The sequence below is a fragment of the Etheostoma cragini genome, chromosome 12 (genome assembly GCF_013103735.1).
Source record: "Etheostoma cragini isolate CJK2018 chromosome 12, CSU_Ecrag_1.0, whole genome shotgun sequence".
Taxonomy (NCBI): Eukaryota; Metazoa; Chordata; class Actinopteri; order Perciformes; family Percidae; genus Etheostoma; species Etheostoma cragini.
The window spans coordinates 13,640,446-13,662,942 of record NC_048418.1 but is presented as its reverse complement, the minus strand read 5'-3'; the positions used below and the strand labels follow the sequence as shown (position 1 = coordinate 13,662,942).

General features: G+C 39.8%; 3 protein-coding genes and 2 long non-coding RNA genes across 6 annotated transcripts in view; 2 read left to right on the top strand and 3 right to left on the bottom strand.

The window, feature by feature from the left end:
* The first annotated feature begins 10,802 nt into the window (after positions 1-10,802).
* Positions 10,803-22,497, top strand: part of LOC117954905 — a 23,835-nt gene continuing 12,140 nt past the window's right edge. The window contains exon 1 of the long non-coding RNA XR_004658918.1: positions 10,803-10,883. This is a non-coding gene — a long non-coding RNA (uncharacterized LOC117954905). The remainder of the gene's footprint in view (positions 10,884-22,497) is intronic.
* LOC117954904 lies at positions 11,073-11,450 on the bottom strand. The gene is made up of 2 exons (XR_004658917.1): positions 11,246-11,450; positions 11,073-11,179 (listed from the first exon to the last, which is right to left on the bottom strand). It is a non-coding gene; the product is annotated as an uncharacterized LOC117954904 (long non-coding RNA).
* Positions 11,614-17,081, bottom strand: snap47 (synaptosome associated protein 47). Of its 2 annotated transcripts, none has more exons than XM_034889012.1 (5): positions 16,918-17,081; positions 16,088-16,609; positions 15,395-15,903; positions 14,964-15,092; positions 11,614-12,745 (listed from the first exon to the last, which is right to left on the bottom strand). In XM_034889012.1, the coding sequence occupies exons 2-4, from the start codon at positions 16,582-16,584 to the stop codon at positions 14,983-14,985; spliced, it is 1,116 nt and encodes a 371-aa protein (XP_034744903.1). In that variant the 5' UTR covers positions 16,585-16,609; positions 16,918-17,081; the 3' UTR covers positions 11,614-12,745; positions 14,964-14,982. The 2 variants fall into 2 exon arrangements, with proteins under 2 accessions (XP_034744903.1, XP_034744902.1); XM_034889011.1 differs by having other exon boundaries at positions 11,616-12,745; positions 14,964-15,088.
* jmjd4 (jumonji domain containing 4) lies at positions 17,381-19,499 on the top strand. The gene is made up of 6 exons (XM_034889010.1): positions 17,381-17,678; positions 17,781-17,946; positions 18,045-18,170; positions 18,319-18,586; positions 18,718-18,864; positions 18,970-19,499. Exons 1-6 carry the CDS (start codon positions 17,426-17,428, stop codon positions 19,297-19,299), a joined length of 1,290 nt encoding a protein of 429 aa, XP_034744901.1. The 5' UTR covers positions 17,381-17,425; the 3' UTR covers positions 19,300-19,499.
* Positions 19,502-22,394, bottom strand: iba57 (iron-sulfur cluster assembly factor IBA57). The gene is made up of 3 exons (XM_034889015.1): positions 21,919-22,394; positions 20,315-20,664; positions 19,502-20,189 (listed from the first exon to the last, which is right to left on the bottom strand). The coding sequence occupies exons 1-3, from the start codon at positions 22,257-22,259 to the stop codon at positions 19,798-19,800; spliced, it is 1,083 nt and encodes a 360-aa protein (XP_034744906.1). The 5' UTR covers positions 22,260-22,394; the 3' UTR covers positions 19,502-19,797.

Here is a 22,497-nt window from a genome sequence, read left to right as displayed (position 1 = left end):
ATAAACATGGTGATTCCACCTCTCTCTCTCACCAGAATGGAAGGAATGTCTTGATATATCCACCCCACACATACAGAAACACTTGTACAAAAACATTGTGCCAACTTAAAAGCCTGAAATTAATATGCAGCCATTCTTGTAAATATAATGCTTATTAAACGTGCTTTTAAAAACAGTCATAATACAGTTATTAAGTTAAACTGTGAAACAAATAGCCTGTGTACGGAGTTGATGTCGGCTCTCTAGGCTCTGAACTTGTCACTGCCTGCAAGCATAAAACAACTTCAGAATAGCAGAGATTTGTGAGTGACAATGATACAAACTCTACCTCTACCATATTACCAACAACAAACCTTTAAAGAGACAAAACATTTACATGAACATATCTGGACAAGCAGAAAATACTGCAGTGATTCGCATCAATTTAGCAGCGAGTTGGACAGGATTGTCACGTACCAAAGAAATGACAGCACAAATGAGAAACTTTTTCAAGTTTTTCAAGCTTAAAGTGGATTGACAGCTATCATAAAGAGTGGAAGATGAGTTTCCAAAGGCTGGTAGCAGCAACAGAACGTAGTGCAAAAATTATAATTTCCTTCACAAAGTCATCCTGAAGCTACAGGATTGAATGGTTAGCTGGGGCAGCAAATAGTCCCTCTTATGTGAAGAGTGTGTCGGACATCCGTTGCATTAAGTTGAATCTTGTGAGTATAGCATAGCAAATCACACAGACTTCCCTCGATTAGCGGTATGACATAATACAAGATGTGTCAAAAGGGTTGACATGTGCTGCAAATACAATGATGTAATATATGTTAACACTCAATTATGACAGGGGAAGGTCTAATCATGTTCATGGCATCACTATTAACTATTATTACCACCAGTTCAATATCACCAATATGATTATTTAGATTCACTAAGATATAAATTGGAATCAAAGTCTGGAATTTTGTTAAACTTGTTTTTCAATGCCAGTACGGTGAGTGAATGGTAGAATGGTTTGTAAATGGTCATGATGAGTGACAAATTATACTGCACTATGAAGTGCAAAGCATGAAAATATCACAACCACTGTGTGACTGTATTGTTCCAGACAATCATACACATCAGATCCAGTCTGGAATTGTTTTTGGGTTAAAGCCAGGCTCCTTCTCACAAGAAAAGAACGCACATATTCAACGTTTCTGACTCTCAAAACATTGGTCTACCACAGGTGCAAGTTTTCCATACCAATTAGCATGTGCTCCACCCACAAATTTTCCATCAAAATAAACTGAACATAAAAAATGCACATTAAAATGGGAGTGATTGTCTTTGATATTCAATGCTTTAATTGAAACCAGGCAGTCCTGTTTTGACGGCTCCATGGTTTCCATCAGTACAAGGGGATTCCTGAGTGATATCCCGAGGAACACTAGATTTACTTTTAGAGGAAAACCAAACAGTGTAACACGTCATTGTTTTGCATAGACTTCTTGGTCAATCGGTATTACAGTTTTTTTCTGTACCTGTAATGGACACAGGGTCAAAGGTTCATATTCCTTCTGTCTGCCACTCACACATTTTGCACATAAGTTCAGAAACCACCTCACATATGGCAGTTCTGGTTAAACATCTGGCAATCTTTGTTTCAGCTTCTCAATAGCTCACCAGGCTATGGTCTCTCTGTGTGTACTCAATCTTCTCCAATTACATAGTTGCTGGCGGCTCCCCTGAGGTTACGTGGACAAACCATTTGGGATTGCGGAAGGAGTTTCCACAAAATAGGTGTTGTCCAAAAATTCCTTGCAGTTATGGAAATAAACCCACACAGAAAAAAACGATTTAGAGACTTAAAAAAGTAAGGAGCATGATCTTCTGGGCATACCTTTGGATTTATTTTTTTCTTTTGTTTTTCACCTTTTCATCTCCAAAATCTGCAATGAAGGGAAACAATTTAAGCGGCAAAATAAGTAAAAACAGACGAGAAATTTGAAGGCTTGTTTTTTTGTAGTTGCGCTAAAGATGATTGCATGAATTGATGGCCTATGTCTAAATTAAACCCATTCTCAGACAATAGATGGTAAAAAATGATGTTTCCGTTGGTTGTGTTGACTTCAAAACTCCCAGCCGGGTGGCGGCTTCCATTTGGGAGGCATTTCAAATGGCACGTCACACAATTCCAACCTGAATTTGATGTTCCACACATTTTATCAAAGGCCCAAACTACTGTCCTGGCATGGCTTTACCTACTTTATCAAACATGCTCTTTGCCTAGCGCTGAAGCAAAGACATAGCTAATGCTGTCCATTCATTCATTTGCATTTAGAAACGGGTGCATCTGACAATGATTTCACAGGTTGCACTTACTCTTACTCTTACCATGCTGGAAGTGAGCCAGACAAGGCTGCTGGCCCGGGCTCTTTTTCCCAAGTTCCACCCAGACGCTGCGTGCACCGTCATCCTGCTGAAATGTAAACCCCAGATTCAGCTGTGTTTGTTATGGTTGCACCGGCCCTCAGTGAACACACAACGCTGTCACAACGTAGCTATAACAGCAGGGCAATATTTCAACAACAATCTATTTGGTCAGCTGCAATTACATCACTAGGTGGTCAAGCACATAGTTTGCTGGAATGATAATTAGGATTATTTCACCGGCAGTCTTAGCAAGGGTCCCAGATGCTGCTCTTATTTCCTAACACACCTTGACATTTAATACAGAAGTTTAAGTCAAGTGCTTTTAAGTATGTTTTCACAATGTCTGAACTTGACCCAACTGGACTGTGTTCACAGGAGGACCATCATTACTGTTTTTGCAGGAGATGCTCAATTTAACAGAATGCCATGCTATCCTTGTTGTGTCTTTTAATTATCCTGCTTCAGTATAAACAATAGTTTCATATGGACAGTAGTGTTGACCTTGAGATCACTGGCTTGCTGCACTAATGGCTATTTACTTTCAAGAGAAAATAAGTAACCAAGAAAGTCTATTTTTGTCCTGAAATGACCCCAATGTCAACCCCACTGAGGTGAGGGGGGGGGAACACATCCTTAACTTTAATCAAACCGCCAGCCCTGCAGGCTGCACGCTGGTGCAACAACCTTTGCATGATTAATTATTTTTCCTGTTCTCTTGTTAGCTCATGTGACTCAAAGTCACTATAACATAGTAGAGTCCAAGAGGATTTTATGTTAAAATATAAATCCATAGTCTGTATGTGACTGTCTGGGGGTCTATGCAGTGTGGCATCAGTCAGGTGGGTAATTTATTGTGGGAGCTAAGTGTTTCCATTTGCAGCAAGAGCCACAAAAAACAGACTTGCTGAAGGTTTCTGGGGGGCCCGCTTGTAAAAGTACTGATGCAGTGTGAGCTGGCTCATGGCCTGAAAACCTGTTTGAGGAGCTGTGTAGATGGGGTTTTAGTGAACACATAATCCAGTAATTACAAATGGGACTCTTTACACTTGCCAAAGTTGCAACTCTGGACCATTGTGTTCTTATTCACCTTATGCAGGAAGTTGGGAAGCATTTTTTGAAAGGTGTTTCCCCAAAGAAAAACAAACAAGACCTGCAAAGAAAAGTCTGTTGTTGGTTACTGTCACTGTCCTTGTGCATTTACATGCATACTGCATACCCAGTAGACAGTGCAGTACAGAACCTGACCACACAATATAAATACAATAATACTTTCCTCAAACAAAGTGCAAAGGTCATAACGCACTGATTTGTTTTGTGGTTAATGACTTAAACTCACCATGAGCAAGTTACTGCTGCCCTCTTCTGAATTAAATGAGCACACTAACAATTACATTTATAAAATGATTCTTTTTTTTATGGAATATTTTATCACCCCATGGCCAGCAGGATGATTAAGCTCAACCAAGTGAGTGAGTGGGAGTGATGGGGTATCATTAAGTCATTAGAAACGCCCTACACAGTACATAGTTAACACGGTAAGAATATGTTTTTCTGCTAAACTGTTCCTTAGACTCAAAAAAATAACACTGAACAAAGAAGCAAGTAATACAGTGTGTGTGTATATGCTAGAAAGACAAGCACTTTCAGGTAGGTTATAATGTGGGATTTCACCTGGAGTTGATTTGAGACTGATACTACTGTATAAAACCACAGCTACGTTTGGTTTGGCTGCCTAGCTGTTAACTCTGTCGCACAGAAATGAGAAAAGTTTGTGAAACAAAAGCCAGAAAACCAAAGTGCGCCTCATAGACCAAGGAAAACATAACAATAAGTGCAAGAGCACATGATATCATCATGCAGCTCAGCATCTGGGAAAGTACCATATTTTAACAGCCATGCAGAGCATGGTTTATGGTTTGACTAAATCAAAAGATCTGAATCCAAACAATGTATGTGAAAAGAATGTAAATTCACAAGACAAAGTCAAATGTAAATCCACAGGGTAATGTCTGCCGTAATTAAAACAATGAGAAAATGTTACTACGGTGATAGCCAGAGACACAAAGAGGATTTTGAGGTCATATCGCTTTCTGTTGTAGACTACATATACACCCCCTGGTTGGACACAAGCACCTTCCTTCCAGAAACATTTTCTCCCAGTTCTAACATTAACCAACAGGCCTTATTTCCTGAAACCAGAAACTCCCTCAGCAAAAGGAAACCCAGCAACACCTGCACTAGTGAGAGGCCGGCGAGGACGCGAGTCAAAAATCAGGCCATTAGACAGACAGACAGACAGACAGACATAGTCCACAGCGAAGGGAAAATTTCTCTAATATTGATTTAATATATTGTAGGTCTGCTCAACATCAACGATTACTTATATATTAAAAGAAAGTGTAATTCATGACAATACTATGCATTGCTAAAACACATTTTCTAATTGAAAGCATATGACTCTAAATAGCTGCTGCGTCATGCCAAATAAAACAAGTAGTAGTGGGTTCTTTAAATTTTACTAATATCTTTAAAAAGACACTGAAAAACATATTCACGTGGATGTAAACTCCAGTCTATTTGTATTGCAGTCACATGGCTCCATATTTTGAAACACTGTGCAACCCACATGTGCCCTCATTGCCCACAAACTTAGAGCTGCTTTTTCCCAGCAAGAGTTGATTGATTGGCCATCAATGGAGACATGCTCCCAGAATGAGAGCGCTCGCCGCAGAACTATCGCGTAAACAGACTTGGAAGTCAAGGCCAGCAAAATCCCTTGTGTCTCCATACCATCCGTTAGGAAGGCAAAGCCGGATCTCATGTATCTGTGGTCATACAAGACCGCCACCACTTCCTTGTATTGCAAGGCTGCTTCAAAACCACGTCAGTGTGTGCTCTATTTCCCTAACCTTTTTTTTAAGGGTTGGAATTCACATAACCATGTGGTGTGCTTCTGGAGTTTGGGACTTCCAGAATCTCACTGTTTATCACTCAAATCAACAGTCTACAGTGAAGGAAATTTGAACCATGCTGGAAGAACTTTCTTTTATAAAGTCATAACCAGGCATCCCTTTAATGTTATGTGTTTTCAGTCCAACATCTTCCATTGTGGGCTTTGTTTAATAGAAGTGATAAATCCATGCTAACTGGGAGCAGACTGTTGAGTGAGAATGTCAATTTTCTTTCAAACCCCTCTGTGTGAGGCATCTTCCTGATTCCTAACAGAGCGGTCAGCCATTTTCCAAATAAAATCTGGTCCACTGTTGACATGAAGTAGTTCCTGCCTTTGGTGAAGGCAGTCTAACAGGAATGGTCAGATGATGCCAACAGGATGTTATAAAAGTGTACAGTGTAAAGTTAGCCACTTCCACACAACAGCATGCACAGTGGCTGAAACAGTAATTAACATCCATTTCTAATTTGCAAGTTTTGACATCCACTGTTACAATTTGTTACATGGGAGCCAATGATAAGGGGCGTTGCCTGTTGCTCTAGACATTTTTTTGCAACTTTGTTAAAAAGAAATCACATCTCATTGACACAGGTATCTAGGCCCTTAACTCAGTGCTTATTTGAAGTGCCGTTGCTTTTTTGGGTATGATGAAGTTTTGAACACACGTTTAGGAATTTTCTGCCTTTCTCTACGGCTCTTTTTCAAGCTTTATCAGGTTGGATGGGGACCAGCAGTGTAAAGCCATTTTGATGTCTCTCCAGTGATCTTCAATTTGAAACATGGTCACTGGCTGGGCAATTAAAGAATATTTGTAGAGTTGTCCCTAAGCCACTACTGTTTTATTGTGTTTGTTTGTGTGCTTAGGGTCATTTTTCTGTTGGAAGGTGAGTCTTCAGCTCAGTCCGAGGTCGTGAGTGCCTTGGACAAGTTGTTCATTAAGGACACCTCCGTATATTGCTTTGTTTAGCTTCAGCAGTCCTGAGGGGGCTTCAAAAGTTGTTTTTTTGCCAACCCCTAAATGGCTTTTGTGTAATGAGGCTTCTTTAAACACTTTCTCAGTGACTTCTGGAGCACTTAAGTTACATCATTTGCTCATTTGGACTGGTCAGCCAGCTCTAGGAAGTCTTGGTTGTTTCAAACTTAAGAATGATGGAGGCCACTGGCTCTTGGAAACCTTCATTACAGCAGAACTGTTTTTGCAGCCTTCCCAAGATCTATGTCTCAACACAATGCTATCTCTGAGCTCTTCAGGAAGTTCTTTTTACCTTATGTCTTATTTTTGGTCTGATAAGAGCTGTCCGCTGTGAGATCTTAAATAGACAGGGGTGTGCCTTTCCAAATTATGTCCAATCAATTGAATTTAACACAGGTGGACTCCAATCAAAACATCTCAGATGATCAAGGGAAATGGGCAGCACCTGATCCAAATATCATGTCATTGCAATGGGTCTTGGTACTTGTTTAAAAGTTTTTCTTTTAATACATTTAGAAAAATGTCTAAAATCCTGTTTTCACCTTGTCATTATGGGATTTTGAGGGTAGATCAATTAGGGAAAAAATAGTTTTAACGTTTTTAGCATTAGGCACCAATTTTATAAAATGAAGGGGGGCAAAAATGTGAAGGAGTCAGAATATTTTCTGAATGCATCGTTTACAGTGTCGTTTGTAACACTTTTTAGCCTGCTGCCAACGCCTAAATCATAAATTTGATGCCGCTTACTGCTTAGTGGTTAGGTTTAGGGGATAAATATTTTAGTTACGATAGATGTATGGTTACAAACTTGATTTGTTACAAAAATGCTGTTGCTAATCTGTTAACGACACAACTGATTTTGGAGTTCATTATTTGCTTTATTTGTAGCTCTGTTTTGCTCGCCTGTATAAATTACAAGTGTTGTCTGCTCCCACTAAGGTTAAAGTGGTGTCTGGTAAGAAAAGGTCCCAATGGAGATATGTCCTACCGGTGAGAACAAAAATGAGAGAGAGTAGAAAAGCTGAACGAAGGTGGTGAAAAACGAATCTCCTGGTCCATTATAACACCCATAAAGAGACTTTATAATCTGGAACTGAGTAATGCACGGCAGTCCTTCTTCTCTGACATTATTGCTAGAAAAAATAATCGTTCATATACTTTGTTTGCTACTGTCGGCAGGTTTACAAACCCTTCAGTAGCATCAGCATCTAAACTTTTATCTACCAGGCCTATAATGACTTTGCCTTCTTCTTCAAAGACAAAATTCAGAATCTTAGACAAACAGTCAGTGCCTCCATATCAAGTACAGGATATGTGTTGTCACAGTGTTCAGTCAAAACTAATTCCAATATTACAGTATTTCATACAATCAACCATAAAAACCTGGAGGACATCATACAACATCTGAAAACTTCCTCTTGTTGCCTTGATAGTCTACCAACGGGTGTTTTCAAAAACGTTTTGAATTGTTTTGCGTCTGATCTTCTACACATTGTGTCTCTTCTTTCAGGTATCTTCCCACAGGCCCTGAAAACTGCAGTAATACAGCCACTTTTAAAAAAGAACACTCTAGACACATCACTCATGAACAACTATAGCCCGATATCAAACCTTGTGTTTTTAAGTAAAATCATTGAAAAGCGTTTCTTCAACAACTCAACCATTTCTTGTTACTAAACAACAGCTTTGATACTTTTCAGTCTGGCTTCCGACCACACCACAGCACTGAGACGGCTCTTGTCAAAGTCTTTAATTACATCCACCTTAACCCAGCTAGTAGCAAAACAACAGTCTTAGTATTACTTGCTCTCAGGGCTGCCTTTGACATCGTTGACCATGACACATTACTAGACCGTTTGGAAAACTGGGTTGACCTTTCTGACTCAGTACTAAACTGGTTTGAATCCCATTTAAAGAATAGGGACTACGTTGTGTCAATAGGTAATTAAGCATCTGAGCATACAAATATGATGTGCGGAGTTCACCAAGGCTCCATTCTGGGGCCTCTTCTGTTTAACATCTATATGCTTCCACTGGCTCAGATTTGGGAGACAACAAAATAAGTTACCATAGTTAGAACAACACACAAATTCACATAACCTTATCTAGAGGGGACTACAGTCCAATACAAAAACTGACAAAGTGCATCGAACAAATTAACGACTGGATGTGCCAGAACTTTCTGAAATTAAATGAAGGAAAAACTGAGGTGGTTGTTTTGGAGCAAAAAAGAAACAATTAAAAGTCTGCGCTCCGCTTCAAACAACAATGTTTACAGCAACAGACAAAGTCAGAAATCTTGGTATAGTCATGGACTTAGATCTGAATTTTAACAGCCACGTTAAGACAGTTACAAAGTCCGCCTATTATCACCTTGAGCATATGTAACGGGTTAAAGGACTTACGTGTCAACAGGATTTGGAAAAACTTGTCCATGCTTTCATCTTCAGTGGACTTGAGTAGACACTATGACCAACCCAGACCTCTTATGTCATCTGCAACAGGTCTGCTTTCTGTCCCCAGAGTCAGAACTAAACAGGGGGGAAGCAGTGTTCAGTTTCTATGCTCCTCATATCTGGAACAAACTTCCAGAAAACTGCAGATCCGCTACTGCTCTGTTCTTTTAAATCAAGGCTGAAGATCTTTCTTTTTATTGTTGCCTTTCTTTAAATGGCTGTTAATTTATTATACTGCACTGTAACTTTTGTTCTTGTGTTTTATTTTTTAACTGCTTATTCTTGTGTTTTATCTGTATTTATTTTTTAACTGTTTTTAACTGTTTTTGTGTAAAGCCCTTTGAATTGCCCTGTTGCTGAAATGTGCTATACAAATAAAGCAGCCTTGCCTTGCCTTGCCTCCAACTCCTGCGAGAAATATCTGGCTCTTTAGGTGCTAAATGCTGCACTCTATACACCAGCTAGTTGCTAACTTTGCCGATATGTTGTTTGGTGCTGCAGGTAGCCTAGAGTGGATATTATTTAGCTAAAAATGCTGAGAAGCGCTGAGTAGACCAAAACAATAAGATCAAAGGCCCTAAACCATTGCACAGACCTGGAGTCACTACTGCTCTGTTGACCAGTGGGGCATTTCAGAAGGTAAATGTGTAATGAGAGTCCTTAATAAAATCAGTGTGCTAAATATTGTAAAGGCATATTGTTTATTTTATTTGTTAATAAACAGTGTTCTTAAGTGAAATTAAACCTCTGGAGTTGATCTGGTCGAACCTCAAGTATCAAAATGGGAAAATAAATCGTGATCACATGTTTTGACCTATTGCCCGGCCCTACTTTCAAAGATGATTTTTTAGCTGAATTCATAAAAAGGAATTTATTCCAATACTTACAATGCCAGTTGTGTTGCTTTATTTATTTTTTTGTTTATAAGGAAGATGAAGGTGTACCTATACCCTTATATTTAGAGGTCATCGATTAGTTGTGTCCAGTGTCAGAATATGTGTAGTATCATCAGCAAAAAGAAGCCTCCATACAGCGATGAAATCATTATTTTTAAACATGGTGAAGACATTTTAAGTTCAACTTCTTGCTAAATGCAATGAGTGATAACAGATCACAATAAAATCACAGAATTACAATACAAGTGTCATGTCATTTACATATAATGTAGATTTACAGTACCAGTCAAAGGTTTGGACATACTTTCCAATTCAAATGAATTAGAAAGGGTGTCCAAATTTTTGAATGGTACTGTACAATATTATCAACCTTTAGCAAGACAAATACAGTAGACGTGGACCTAGTATTTTGTATATAATATTTAAAGTTATCTGTTTTGTTTTCAAGATTTCCAAAACTTAGATGCACACTTATTATATTTATATTTTTTAGTAATGATGGGGAATTTTCAATTGATGCAATACAAGGCAGCAATATTGAAACATGCAACATTAAGCTATAGGGGAAACTGTGTCAATAGAGAATACATGACACCAAGGGCCTGAGAAAGACAGGTCATGAGCACAGAAATAGTTATAAAAAGGAAGTACATCAGAAACACAGATATCACTGTGACGCTATTAAATCCCTGTTATCCTTCACTCTACAAAAATTTCACAACATCCATCTTTCGATGGGAACAACATGCAGATTGTTGAAAAAAATATTTGTGCAAAGAGAATAAATAGACTACTCATTTTTAGCTTTTTGAATGTTGAATTTTCCCTTCACGGTTGTTGTGCCATTGCAATCCCCCACTAGGCCTGGAAGGTGTAAAACTGCTGTTTATCACCTGTGATACACATGGAGTCACCAGATTTACTGGGAGGGCATGCAGTGCATTGATGATTCAAGCTTTTCCCCAAATATCCTACTCACGTACCACAACCAATCAGTAGGAGTAACTAGTACACTGTTGAAGATGTGATCCCTCACCAACTTCCCAACACAAATCCTGCCAATGGGATTCAATAAGCTGAGCCAAGCCTTAAGCACCAGTACCAGGCACTGAACATAGTGCTGGTTGGACAACCAGGAGCCCATTTTGGTTATATACCTATTGGTCAGTTTTTAAAGCACACTTTCCTTTCCATAGGATCAAGTAAGTTATTTCTATATGGCGACTCCAAAGGTAAGAAAATAAAAAAAAAAATAGGTTTTCAAAATGACCGCTGTGCAGTTGATACCATCTAAGCCAGAGATCTTCAACAAGGTGTCAAGGGCCCCCAGGGGTTCCTCAGATTTACTGCGGGGGGGAGCAACAAATTATTGTTAATTTTATTTAATTTTAAACGTTTTTCATCACAGAAAAGTAATTTACACATCTATGTGAGACAGGTGCTTTTGAGGGGCATTAGTAAGTCAAACGTTGCAAAGAAACTTCTGCCCACTGTCTAACTTGCAAATATAAATAGTAGGTCATAGTAGTAGTTAGTAATTGTAGGCAATGTTTCAGTACTAGACCATTATCAGGCAAAATAAATGAAGGGAGTTTCTTTGCAACTTTTAAAAGTTTTTTCAAAAATCAAAATGTCTTAACATAAATACAACATATTATAAGCAAATGTAAATCAGCCTATTAGTGAAAAAAAACACATTGAGGCTTAATGACCAGAGACAAGGAAATCACTGGTACCCATTCACAGATACAGTGAATCCAAAGGATTCACTGTATCTGATAATAATAGGCTAATACAGTGAATCCAAAGGATTCACTGTATTCTTAACATTAAACTTGATTCCTAAAATCATAACAGCAGTTATTTATAAGCTTAGCACTCTATACACTAACTAAAAGGTATGTATAAGAGCCTTTAGACTTGATTTTATCCAATATATGTACTGTAGTTGGGGGTCCCTGCTCCATCTCTCTTTCAGTTAAGGGGTCTTTGGCCTAAAAAACATTGACCCCTGATCTAAGCCAAATGTAATGCTAACAATGCTAGCCACGGCTGCAAAGTGGTGCAAAATGCACACTCAGAGGACACAGCGGAGACGTTACCCTTCATAAAGACGGCTCATTTATCTCAGTCACAAATGATTGAATTGTTCAAATAAAATAATAAAATAAAACAATGAAGACATTTCAGATCATAATCTGAAAGACAAATTTACGACTAGTCCTCTAAGCCATAGGAACACCATCTTAAACAACCTAAAGGAGCGTTAGACACATCAGTGCCCCTAATGGTGGCAGAATATACAACCCACGGGAGAATTTTCCGTCCTTATACCTTAATAAGCTTAATAAGCTTAATGGTCGTTAATGTTGTGAAATTGGTTGCAATTTTGTTAGGTTTAGAGACCAAAACTTCTTAGTTAGGATTAGAAAACTATCACGGTTTGGGTTTTCAAACGGACACAAACTCCAGTCTCCTGTCACCCATCCACCACCCCAACCTGCCTCCTTACAGAGTTTGCCGCTCTTATACTTTGTCACCTTACTTATAACTTTGCTCCCGTCATAGTTACCGCGGCCACTAGGGCACTGCCAAACAATAAATTTAAATATGAGTCGTAATTGCTATTTGTACAAATGACGTGTGGGGTCGTTTTTCAAGGGAGGAAAGTTTCCAATTGTCACAGATTGGGGGGGGACATCTTTAGTATTACACAAACATTGCTGCACTTCCCAGAAATTACAGACACTTGAACCCATGTGCTTATGTGATTATATCCAGAAAAATCAAATTTTGAGTAAATGCAAGTCCCTACTGCTGTTCTCACATTGTACCAATCCTGAGTGCAATGAGGAAGCTTAAAATGCATTTCTCAGGAAGGACATGGTGACTGCCTGCGTCTGCGGGACTGTCAGAGCTACAGGAGTCGTTTCATGCGGCAGGTGTGCTTCTCTATGTGCATGGTGGCTCGGTCAGTGGAGCTGGTTAGTTCATCCAGAACATCATCCTGCCGTTCCAGCTCTGTCTCTGCCTCCAGGGCAAGGTTCTTCAACTGCATCAACATCTATACACACACACACACACACACACACACACACACACACACACACACACACACACACACACAAATTTTGTTTAATTAAACACCAGCCCTCAGTTAACATGGACAGCCGAGCAAGACACTAATAAAAAAAGATTGAATACTGAAAACTACAAAAAATTGTTGAGCAGTTGCATTGTGGAACATGTGGAAGATATGTTAAAGATGGGCTCAGTGAGTTTGAATGCGAGAGTGTGAGTAAAACAGAGAACGAGTAGATAACAGTGAAATTTTAATTTATTTTAGAGGGTGTTTTTTTCTTTTAAGCTTAGCTACAAAGACAACACTTAATATCTATAAATGAGAGCAAAACTTTACACCAGCCATGAATGTAATAAGAGCTACTCACGTGGCAGATATGATATTTTATTTTATGAAGGACTGTATATGAAGCTGCTTGTGAGGATATTCAGACACAAGTCTTGGCTTATCTATTGGGATCATTGATATCATACTAAAGTGTATGTTTTCAGCTCTCAGTGGTTTTAAGGAATACTGCGACTACATCTCCATCGTCCAACAACTGTGTATGTTATGGTTGATGAAACAACTTAAATATAAGGGGATCTCCCAAGCAAAACCTAATAAACACTACTCCAAACCCCACTACCATGGTTTCTAAACTAATATTATGTTATACTACACATGTTCGCACACACCCATCGACGTTATGTCAGTTTTCACAGGCCAGTACATGCGGACATTGCAACTGAGTACAAAAATAGTTCCAGACAGCCGTTTGAAAAACAGATAGTATGTCAATACACACCAAGGCACGACTGTATTCGTTCACTCAGGTCTATGACTGAATCGCACCTTGCAGTTAACATTCACTGGAGTTTTGGTGTGTCATAGAAAAACACAGAAAATGAATATTTTTAGCTGTTGCTTATACAATGGTTAGAGGACTTAAGTCATGTAGAAAGCCCTAAAATTAAACACGTTGGCTAGAACTGATATAAAAACACATGAGCTAAATGCTAGTCTTGTGCATGAGTGGGGTAACTTCAAGTCTGTGAATGAATAGAAATTTCAGTGCATGAAATCTAAGAATGAGTGAACCAGTTTGTGGTGTTAGCCAGGTAAGAATTTCCAACCTCAAACAACAATAATGGTATGAAAATGCTCAGACAAAGGGGAATGGTTGCTAAAGCACTCACTGCAGGACATTAAACTAAGTGGCCCTCTGTACAAGTTGTCCCACTGGAGATTCTAATCTTAACAGGAATTAAGAGTAGGGTGTGTACAGAAGTATAGCATTAAGTCAAAACTGGCAACCTTTGAAGTTTGAGCCATTATCAGCTGTAGACAATACACCATTTATGAACAGAACAGACGAGCCAACCTGTATGACTGGACCAATGCTGTCACTGCTATGATAAGTTTGTTTGAAAAATGATTATATAGACAATAACAACTGTAATATATTGTACAGTTATTATGCACAATAATTATTAACAAAATATTAGGTATAAAGTGCCTTGTTCAAGATAACACTCAGGCAGAGGTAAAACTAAATATTGTATCTTGAAATAGGATTAAGTAATTCAAATATGATGGAAAACACTGCAACAAATGCCTGTTACTTGTCAGCCCCAATATTCTGTATGTTTCTGTATTCTGCTCTACTTTTACTTTAGCTTTAATATAATCTTGGCACTATAGGTAGCAGGACCTTGGTGTCATCCCATGAAGTCTACATTCATTCATTTATTCATCTAAATGACCCTATGTGATGTGTATATAAGCATGATGTAACAAACAAACATTAGCTACCTGGAATAGTATGTAACACACACACACACACACACACAAACACACACACAGAATCATACATCTGAATTTCCGTCACTGTGTAGGTCTTGCCACCACAGACCATGTCTGTAACATTTCTCAGTGTTGCGAGGTACTGAATGGAAAGACGTTGTAAAGTCTGACCAAATGACAGAACAAGTCTCTGTCCTTTTCTCAAAACCAGGATGGACGTTGGTTTGTGGTCTCACTAAATAACATTTTAATCATACAGGATTAAAATTATAAATCATTATGGTGTATTGGTCGGTTGGAATGGAACTATCAAAATACATGTCTCTTAAACCGTAGGGTTGTTTACTATAGGTATACAGAAGTATAAAATATAGATGTCACAAAGGTGCAAGTCATATATTCCCACAGGTCTCACCTGTTTGAGTTCCTGCGCCTCAGCCTGACTGACAGACGGCTGGAGGACCTGCACCTGCAACTGGGACAGCTCTCCTGCTGGGACCTCCAGTGGGAGCTCTGTGTCTTGGCACCTCTGCAGCAAACCTGACTCCATGGGTGGAGATGGTTAAAAAGTGGAGAGTGCATATGTTGTTTATGAGGAAACCAGACAGTAAACTCAAAGTAACTGGGGCAATCAGGATGAAGTGACTCATCAAAACATATTTCTGTCAAGGAGAGACAACAATAACTGTGTCCAAAAGTCATGCAGATTAAATGTTTTTACATGTGGCTACACACCTATAAATAAACAGATGTGGAAACATAGACCTTTACTGCCACTTAGTGGTCAATTTCATACTAGACCTGGAAACAGTGAAATAGCCTTTATTTATATTTTCCATGCCTTACCTTGATTCCAGTTTGGCCCCTCTGTATCACACGGAGATGAAACTGGAGTTGCTTTGAAAGCACTGTATTCATTTGTGAACTCCACTTTCTTTTTGTACTGCATCTCTAACACTGACATTGCCTCCGGCATCTTGGCAGACAGGAACCTGTAGCAGATATCTGGCTTCCCAATAAATCGCTGTCTAACAGTGATCTCATACGGACTGTGCACCCTGATTTCATCAATGTCATTTCGTTCAAAACGGTGAAGGAGTTGACAGTTTGTGTCTCGCACCTCCACTGAGGACAGCAGCACCAACAAGCATCCGGGTTTTAAGTCTGAGTCCCCGCCTTTGGTCACTACAGCTGGAATGCTTGCGATAACCTTATTCCTACTGGACCCTTTGCCGGCAGCAGAAGCAGCAGCAGCTCCAACTCTTGCAGCTTCCTGAGCCTTGGCTTCCTGCTGAGTCTTCCAAGGAAGTTTACCAAAAGGCCACCAGGAGGGAGACTCCAGCTCTAACAAAAGTCTGCAACAGAGTAAAAAGGGAAAGGACACATTTTATTATTCTATTATTAATTTATGGCAGTTTTTGTTTTGCAACTACTACTTGAGTTATAGCAGACAACAGCATTGGCATAAAACATGAACAAGACTTCCAAATTAAAAAAAGTGCGTATTATCATTGAGTCAGAAACTATTTAGATAATTACTTATCAGCCACGCCCAGATCTGAGTCAATCTTCTCCAGTCCCTGCATCATATTGTCAAACTGCTCTCCTTGGTGGCTGAGGACACTGCTGGTGTCCTCCAGTCTTCTCTGGGCCCCTGTTACCAGGCTGATCAGCTCTCTGCCTTTAGAGGGTCTACACTCGGCTCCCCTGGCCTCTGAGCTGGGGGACAAAAGACGTTCTCTCCAGAAATGCTCTAAGACATTATAAACCACCACCCTGTTGGGCTTAAGGGAGCCAAACCAGTGTTTTACATTGCCCTCTTCGAGCACTGTGAGAGTGCTGAAGATAAAACTAGACGACTCCATCTTGATCTCCATGATCCTGGAGAGGCGGAAGCTGGCAAGACTCTCCTTACTCTGGCTAGAGACAAAGCGCACCATGGTCCTAGTGAGGGACAGGGTCCCATTTTCCCACCGCTTCTCACTGTTGATGTAATAGGAACCGGGCCAGCTGTGGATAGGGACGTCCCGGCTCATTGTGTTAATAGATACACTGATTCACCTAGGACAAATGAGCATCAATATTACATTTATGTAGCACACACATTATTTCTGTTAAAAAATATAATTGTACTGAGTGGTCGCTCTGTCCTGATAGTATAGCTACATAGTTTATTCAGTGTAATAAGGGATCTAGCAGCAGATGAGCTTAGCTGAGGCGTTCACACTGGTAGCTTTTAGCGAGGAGCCTTTCTGTCCAACTGACCGAATAACGACTGCGTTATTATAACGTTATAAACCTTCTTAGCATGTATCACTTCCTCAAGCAACAATTTTATCCGTGCCACAACACAATCTACACAATATTACCTTGTCGGGGTGAGCATTACGTTACACCACACTATCGCTTGTTTATTACGGAAGTGACGTCACGCAGTAGCACAGCTGTATTTACTGTCCGACTTCAAGGTTTTGGAAACATGTTAGCTAGGACGGCGGTTTCATAGCATGCGCTATTCGCATTAAATACATTGAAACGGTAATATAGGCAGTGGTGACCATAAATAAACAGCAACAGTTTAGCATGTGCGGCGTTCAAGAACAAGCCATAACCCAATAACATTAGCTATATCTTCGGGATGGAGTGCAGGCATCTGCTATCAAAATAGAAATAATACGTTTTAGCATAATGCGTTGTTGTTTAGCTTTGTAGCCTACGTTTGACAGCAAAAGTGAAACGAGTTGCGTTATGTAATGTCAAAGCAATCGACACGCTCGCTTTCCCTACCTTTTCTTGCTGTCCAAGCAGTGACAGCTAGCTTGCTAACGCTACCTGGCTAGCCTATGTCTTGTTTACCCAGACAGTCTGTTTACCATTATGGACAGGGAGGCGTACCGTAACTGCTGCAGCCTGGTCAAAATACCGAGACAGTCGTACGAACAGTTTTGGTCATCGCATTTTGTTGACTACATCGACAAGGAGCTGGGCTATTCTAGGTTTTTCAAGAAATACTTGCTTCCAAATCACCCATGTATGTTTTCAAGAAGGTTTACGGAGAACTGGAAGTGTAGAAAACAGTGGGTGTCTGAGGAGGGGAAGCCTAATTTCCAGAAACTGCTGCAAGAGTTTGGTAAATAAGTCTATAATGCGTTGAGTCTGCCATATGTCACAATGCAGCTGCTGCAATGACTGGTCATGTACTACATGTTAATGTGTTCATTCTGTATCACAGATGAGATTCCTGTTCCTGTTGCAAATTGTAATGCAAAGGAGTACAATGCAAACCCTAAACAAGTTATGCCTTTTAAAGAATTTATACACTACTGGAAGGAATACATCCAGAATGGCCACTCGTCACCTAAAGGATGTCTTTATCTTAAAGACTGGCACATGTCAAGGTAGCAAGTACTACGGATTGAACTACACTTTGTATCATACAGCGTAATGTGCAAAATATCTAACTACCCATAATGAATATATTATTATTGTTTTACAGGGACTTTCCAGAACATAATGTTTACACCACACCAACCTTCTTTTCTTCTGACTGGCTTAACGAATACTGGGATACACTTGAAGTGGATGACTACCGATTTGTCTACATGGGACCTAAAGGCTCATGGTATGTAACATCTAACATAATTTGGCCACACCCAGATTAAAGTTTTTTTTGGCATGTAAAACTCAATATATTTCATTATTATATTATTATAGTTGTGAGGCAACACTTGTTGTACATCTATCAACCAGATGCACTTTTTCATCACCAGGACCCCGTTCCACGCAGATGTGTTCCGCTCCTACAGTTGGTCTGCTAACATCTGTGGCAGGAAGAAATGGCTCCTGTATCCCCCGGGACAGGAAGAGTTTTTAAGAGACACTCACGGCAACCTCCCATATGATGTAACGTCAGCTGAGCTTCAAGACAGAGGCCTTTTTCCACACTCCGAAAAAGCCTGTCAACCTCTTGAAATTATTCAAGAGGCAGGTGAAATAATGTTTGTGCCCAGTGGCTGGTACCACCAAGTTTATAATCTGGTAAGAACTGTAAAGGTAACAAAATAGAGTAAAAATACCTACCAAATGGCATACTATTGTGAACATTATGGTGTATTTTCTAATTGTGACCTACTAGGAACTCTCTCTCTCAATCTTTGTTTGTATGACAGGAGGACACTATCTCTATTAATCATAACTGGCTGAATGGCTGCAACGTAGACATCATGTGGCAGTTCCTTCAGAATGAGCTTTTGTCTGTTCAAAAAGAGATTGAGGAGTGGAGAAACACGATGGACTCGTGGCATCAGCACTGCCAGGTACTTCAGCGACAAGACTGTTCACCTTGCCTGCTTTCTAGAAACATGCTGCTGCTGTGAATGTTTGTAATATGATATTAAAAGTCATTGTTTGCTACTTTTCAGGTCATTATGAAGGCCTGCTCTGGTATTAATTATGCAGAATTTGCCTCATTCCTGAAAATCATTGCTGACAACCGAATGGCTTTCCTGAATGCTTGTTCCTCTGGGGATTCCTCCGATTGCCCACGGCATCTCTCAGAGACCCTCGCCACGCTTGGACCTTACCATGCTGCCTTTGACCTACAAAGAGTGGCTCACATAATTGAATGCCTGCTTTGCAATGAAGACTTTAAGCGGCTTGATCACTCAATTTTGCAGCTAGAAACCATGTTGCAGCAAATTCGGGATACAATACAATCCACAAGGGGGCAGCATCTCCTTTATCAGGAATAAGATGTTCAGTGGCTTCTCAACAATGTTATCAATACCCGGGAATGGCTTGAATTAAAAAATGCCGATTTGTAGAGTGCAAAAAAAAGATGATAAAGGTTTTACTACACTTTTGATTTGAGATTAATTGCAGTCTCAAATGTCCAATGTTTGGAATTAGCTTTTGCACTGAAAAATAAAATAAAAAAATATATACAAAAGTTAATTGAATTTGTGTGCTTTATTCAACAACTAACAATAACATATCACTGTTGATATATCCTGTTGTAAAGGTCTGCAATAGATAAGTTAAATACCATGATTCTGTGGTAAAATAATACTTTACAATTAGGGAAAAGTCACTCTAAAAATTGATTTTATTGCAAATAAAACAAATGCTCTCATCTAGATAGGTGCCACACAGCTGTTAAACAATGACAGTACATTCTGTACTTAGGGGTTCTGTCTACGAGAAGTCTGCCAGATCTGATGTATGTCACATTTGAGGAAACATCCTCCTCTTCAGTTGATTTTCACATCTTTAGGCCACCAGTCTGGCACAGAGACCTCAAGTGCCACTGTGGTGTTGTCAGAAGATTTGAGTGTCATCGCCTCTTTGGCATGAGCCATGCGGATTAGGCACAGACCCAGCTCTCCAACCCCTGCTCGGTGCTTCCCAGCTGGCTTGCCCGACTGCGTTTGCAGCGCGGCGCCTTCCTCGAGACCTTGGACTGGTGCTGAAAAGCGTACTGGCATTAGGCGTTTCCGAACCACCCCAGTGTGATGAGTCCTAGCTGTGAGCTCCTGGCCAATGTAACAGCCCTTGCTAAAGCTGATACCCTGCATGTATGCAAGATTTGACTCTAGTGGTAGTGCCACGCCAGGGGGGAGGTCCTTCACTCCCTCGGGAAGTCCTAGGCAACAATGACAGCAGAGGAAATAAACAATGCGTTTGAAAGGCACAAGGCCATACAAATCATCCAGTTTTTCATTCAATACAAACAACAAACAAGGATTCCAATATACAAACTGGTCTTACCTATTGCATAGCGATGCCTGTGATATTCCTCCGTCTCACCTTTCTGACATGATGCAATGATATCCAGGGGGTCAATTTGACTTTCCAATACCAATCTCCAGCCCATTTCCTGAGTTCGAGGATCAGTCTCCCATACCAGAACTTTGTCTGGGGAAGAGAGCTCAGGTTTACTGGCCTCGTGATCTGCGTTCTTTTTCTTGGAAAGCACCGCCCACACAGAGAGCTCTGGACAGGGGTTTATGTTGACCTTTCGCCGGAGCTTGTACATCTTCAAATGTCTCAAGATTGAGTCCTTAATTGTGTTGTCACACTCCAGGAAAACACCTTGTTCTGCATCACTTTCTTTTAGACTAAAAAGTAAATACAGCAAATTTAGTGCCTTGTTAAAAAAAAGAGGGAAGAAGCTATAAAACTATACAATCAAGTCATTACAACATATGTGTATGGTGAGCAATATGTTTTTCTCAATCTGCCTGATCTAGACAAATTAATGATTTAGTTTATTTACCAAAAATACTTTTTGAGTAGCTCCATTGGACATGCATATTGGCATTGATTTTGTAACCTTTTTAGTTTACCAGTGGCAAAATTACATATGTCTCTTATTCTGCAAAGTTCAACAATTGGCTTAAGATGTATCCAAGTGATACAAATTGGATAAGTGCATCAACAAACTGAATGGAATGAGTCTGTAGCTGGATAAGAGGTCAGGCTTGTCAGGCAGAGTACAAACATTTGGCATCAGTCACAAGCTAGTATATTAACTGAGTTGCTACTATAAAATAGTATCTGCTGAAACTGTTGAACAAACTTCACTGGCAACTGAAATGTGTACATGTGTCCTTCAAATGTTGACAGGCTGGGTTACAACATGTCATGTTCTGTGTATTGCCATCTCTCAGTCAAAGGGTTTCACTTAATTACTTACACTTATCATGACTTCTTTGACATATTACATATTGTGACAAAACAACATCACTGTCCTACACTGGAATGATCTCAACATGTGATTTCTTGTCATCTAAGTTTGACTAAGATACACCACCCACAAGGCTAGGTAACTTTAATCACAAATAGGTGCTCTAGCAATGCAAAACAACTGTTTTAAAGCCTAAATGGAATAGTATTTAGTAGTTAACAGCATTTTACTTTCTGTATTTAGTGAAGTAATGTATTTTTCCTGTTGAAAAGTATGTTGGGTTGAGATATAACACAAGAAGGGTAATTCAATTTTTGGGATATTAAATGTTGGCACATGGAACATTAGTACTTAAAATAAGTTTTGCTGTGTGTCTTGCAACAGGGGCCACAACTGAGTACAAGTTTTTTTTTTTTTAAAGAATATTGAAAATAATTAGACAAAACTAGAACATTCTTAAGTTTTATACGTAAAACCGGTCCACATTGGTAAGTAATAAGTTCAGCTGGAAAGGTGAAAGTCTTTTTTAACCCCTGGCTTTCCAGAGCCCTGATCTGCTGACGTTACCGTATTTATATCTATGATCAACAGCAACTGTCCTTCAAGATATGTAGCCACACCCTCGTGTTTACTGAAAACATGTGCAAGTAGTTTAAACGGTATGCATGAATGAACTTTACTGTACCTGTACAACATGATATCATATAGTGTTCTTCCTTGTACATTTAGCATATGGGAGTACATGGCTGAGAGTCCAGGCACCTCCAGCAGCGCCATGTCATTGGTTATAATCCCCTGAAGAAACGGGCTCGTGTCTTGTCCCTGGATTTTAAGTAAGGTCCTGTGAGGTAGGTGATAGCACACAAACTGTACAGGGACATGTCTCTGGATAGTCTCCTGGCTGTACCTTTTGACACGGATACCTGCTGGAGCTAAATCACCGCAAAGAAACGTGACGCACAGAGACCGCCCGGGGTATTTTCTGGCGGACGCGTACGCTCTCCTGGCGAAATACAACAACCCCATGTTGTGCACTGTCACAGAAGAATATTACGTCTTAACTTGAAATGGCTTCTCCTCCTGATAACAACAGTGTACGGCTACATAACATTCACGGACGGCTCCATTTTGAAATCCCACAATGCATTGCTCGACAATAACGGAACACGACTGACGCTCTTCGGCGCTCTTCTGCACCTTTCTCGCACGCGTGGCCTACATGTTACATCCATCATATTTAATTCCATCAAAATATATAGGCCTA

What these genes read in the sequence shown, in the direction of transcription:
- jmjd4 (XM_034889010.1), top strand. Translation starts at nt 17,426, where the DNA reads ATGGACAGGGAGGCGTACCGTAACTGCTGCAGCCTGGTCAAAATACCG. An exon ending in ACCACCAAGTTTATAATCTG is followed by an intron (nt 18,587 to 18,717) that starts GTAAGAACTGTA and finishes TTTGTATGACAG; the next exon opens with GAGGACACTATCTCTATTAA. An exon ending in CGTGGCATCAGCACTGCCAG is followed by an intron (nt 18,865 to 18,969) that starts GTACTTCAGCGA and finishes GCTACTTTTCAG; the next exon opens with GTCATTATGAAGGCCTGCTC.
- iba57 (XM_034889015.1), bottom strand. Translation starts at nt 22,259, where the DNA reads ATGGGGTTGTTGTATTTCGCCAGGAGAGCGTACGCGTCCGCCAGAAAA. An exon ending in TATGATATCATGTTGTACAG is followed by an intron (nt 20,665 to 21,918) that starts GTACAGTAAAGT and finishes TTTACTTTTTAG; the next exon opens with TCTAAAAGAAAGTGATGCAG. An exon ending in CAGGCATCGCTATGCAATAG is followed by an intron (nt 20,190 to 20,314) that starts GTAAGACCAGTT and finishes ATTGTTGCCTAG; the next exon opens with GACTTCCCGAGGGAGTGAAG.
- snap47 (XM_034889011.1), bottom strand. Translation starts at nt 16,584, where the DNA reads ATGAGCCGGGACGTCCCTATCCACAGCTGGCCCGGTTCCTATTACATC. An exon ending in GATCTGGGCGTGGCTGATAA is followed by an intron (nt 15,904 to 16,087) that starts GTAATTATCTAA and finishes ACTCTGTTGCAG; the next exon opens with ACTTTTGTTAGAGCTGGAGT. An exon ending in AGGCGCAGGAACTCAAACAG is followed by an intron (nt 12,746 to 14,963) that starts GTGAGACCTGTG and finishes GTGTGTGTATAG; the next exon opens with ATGTTGATGCAGTTGAAGAA.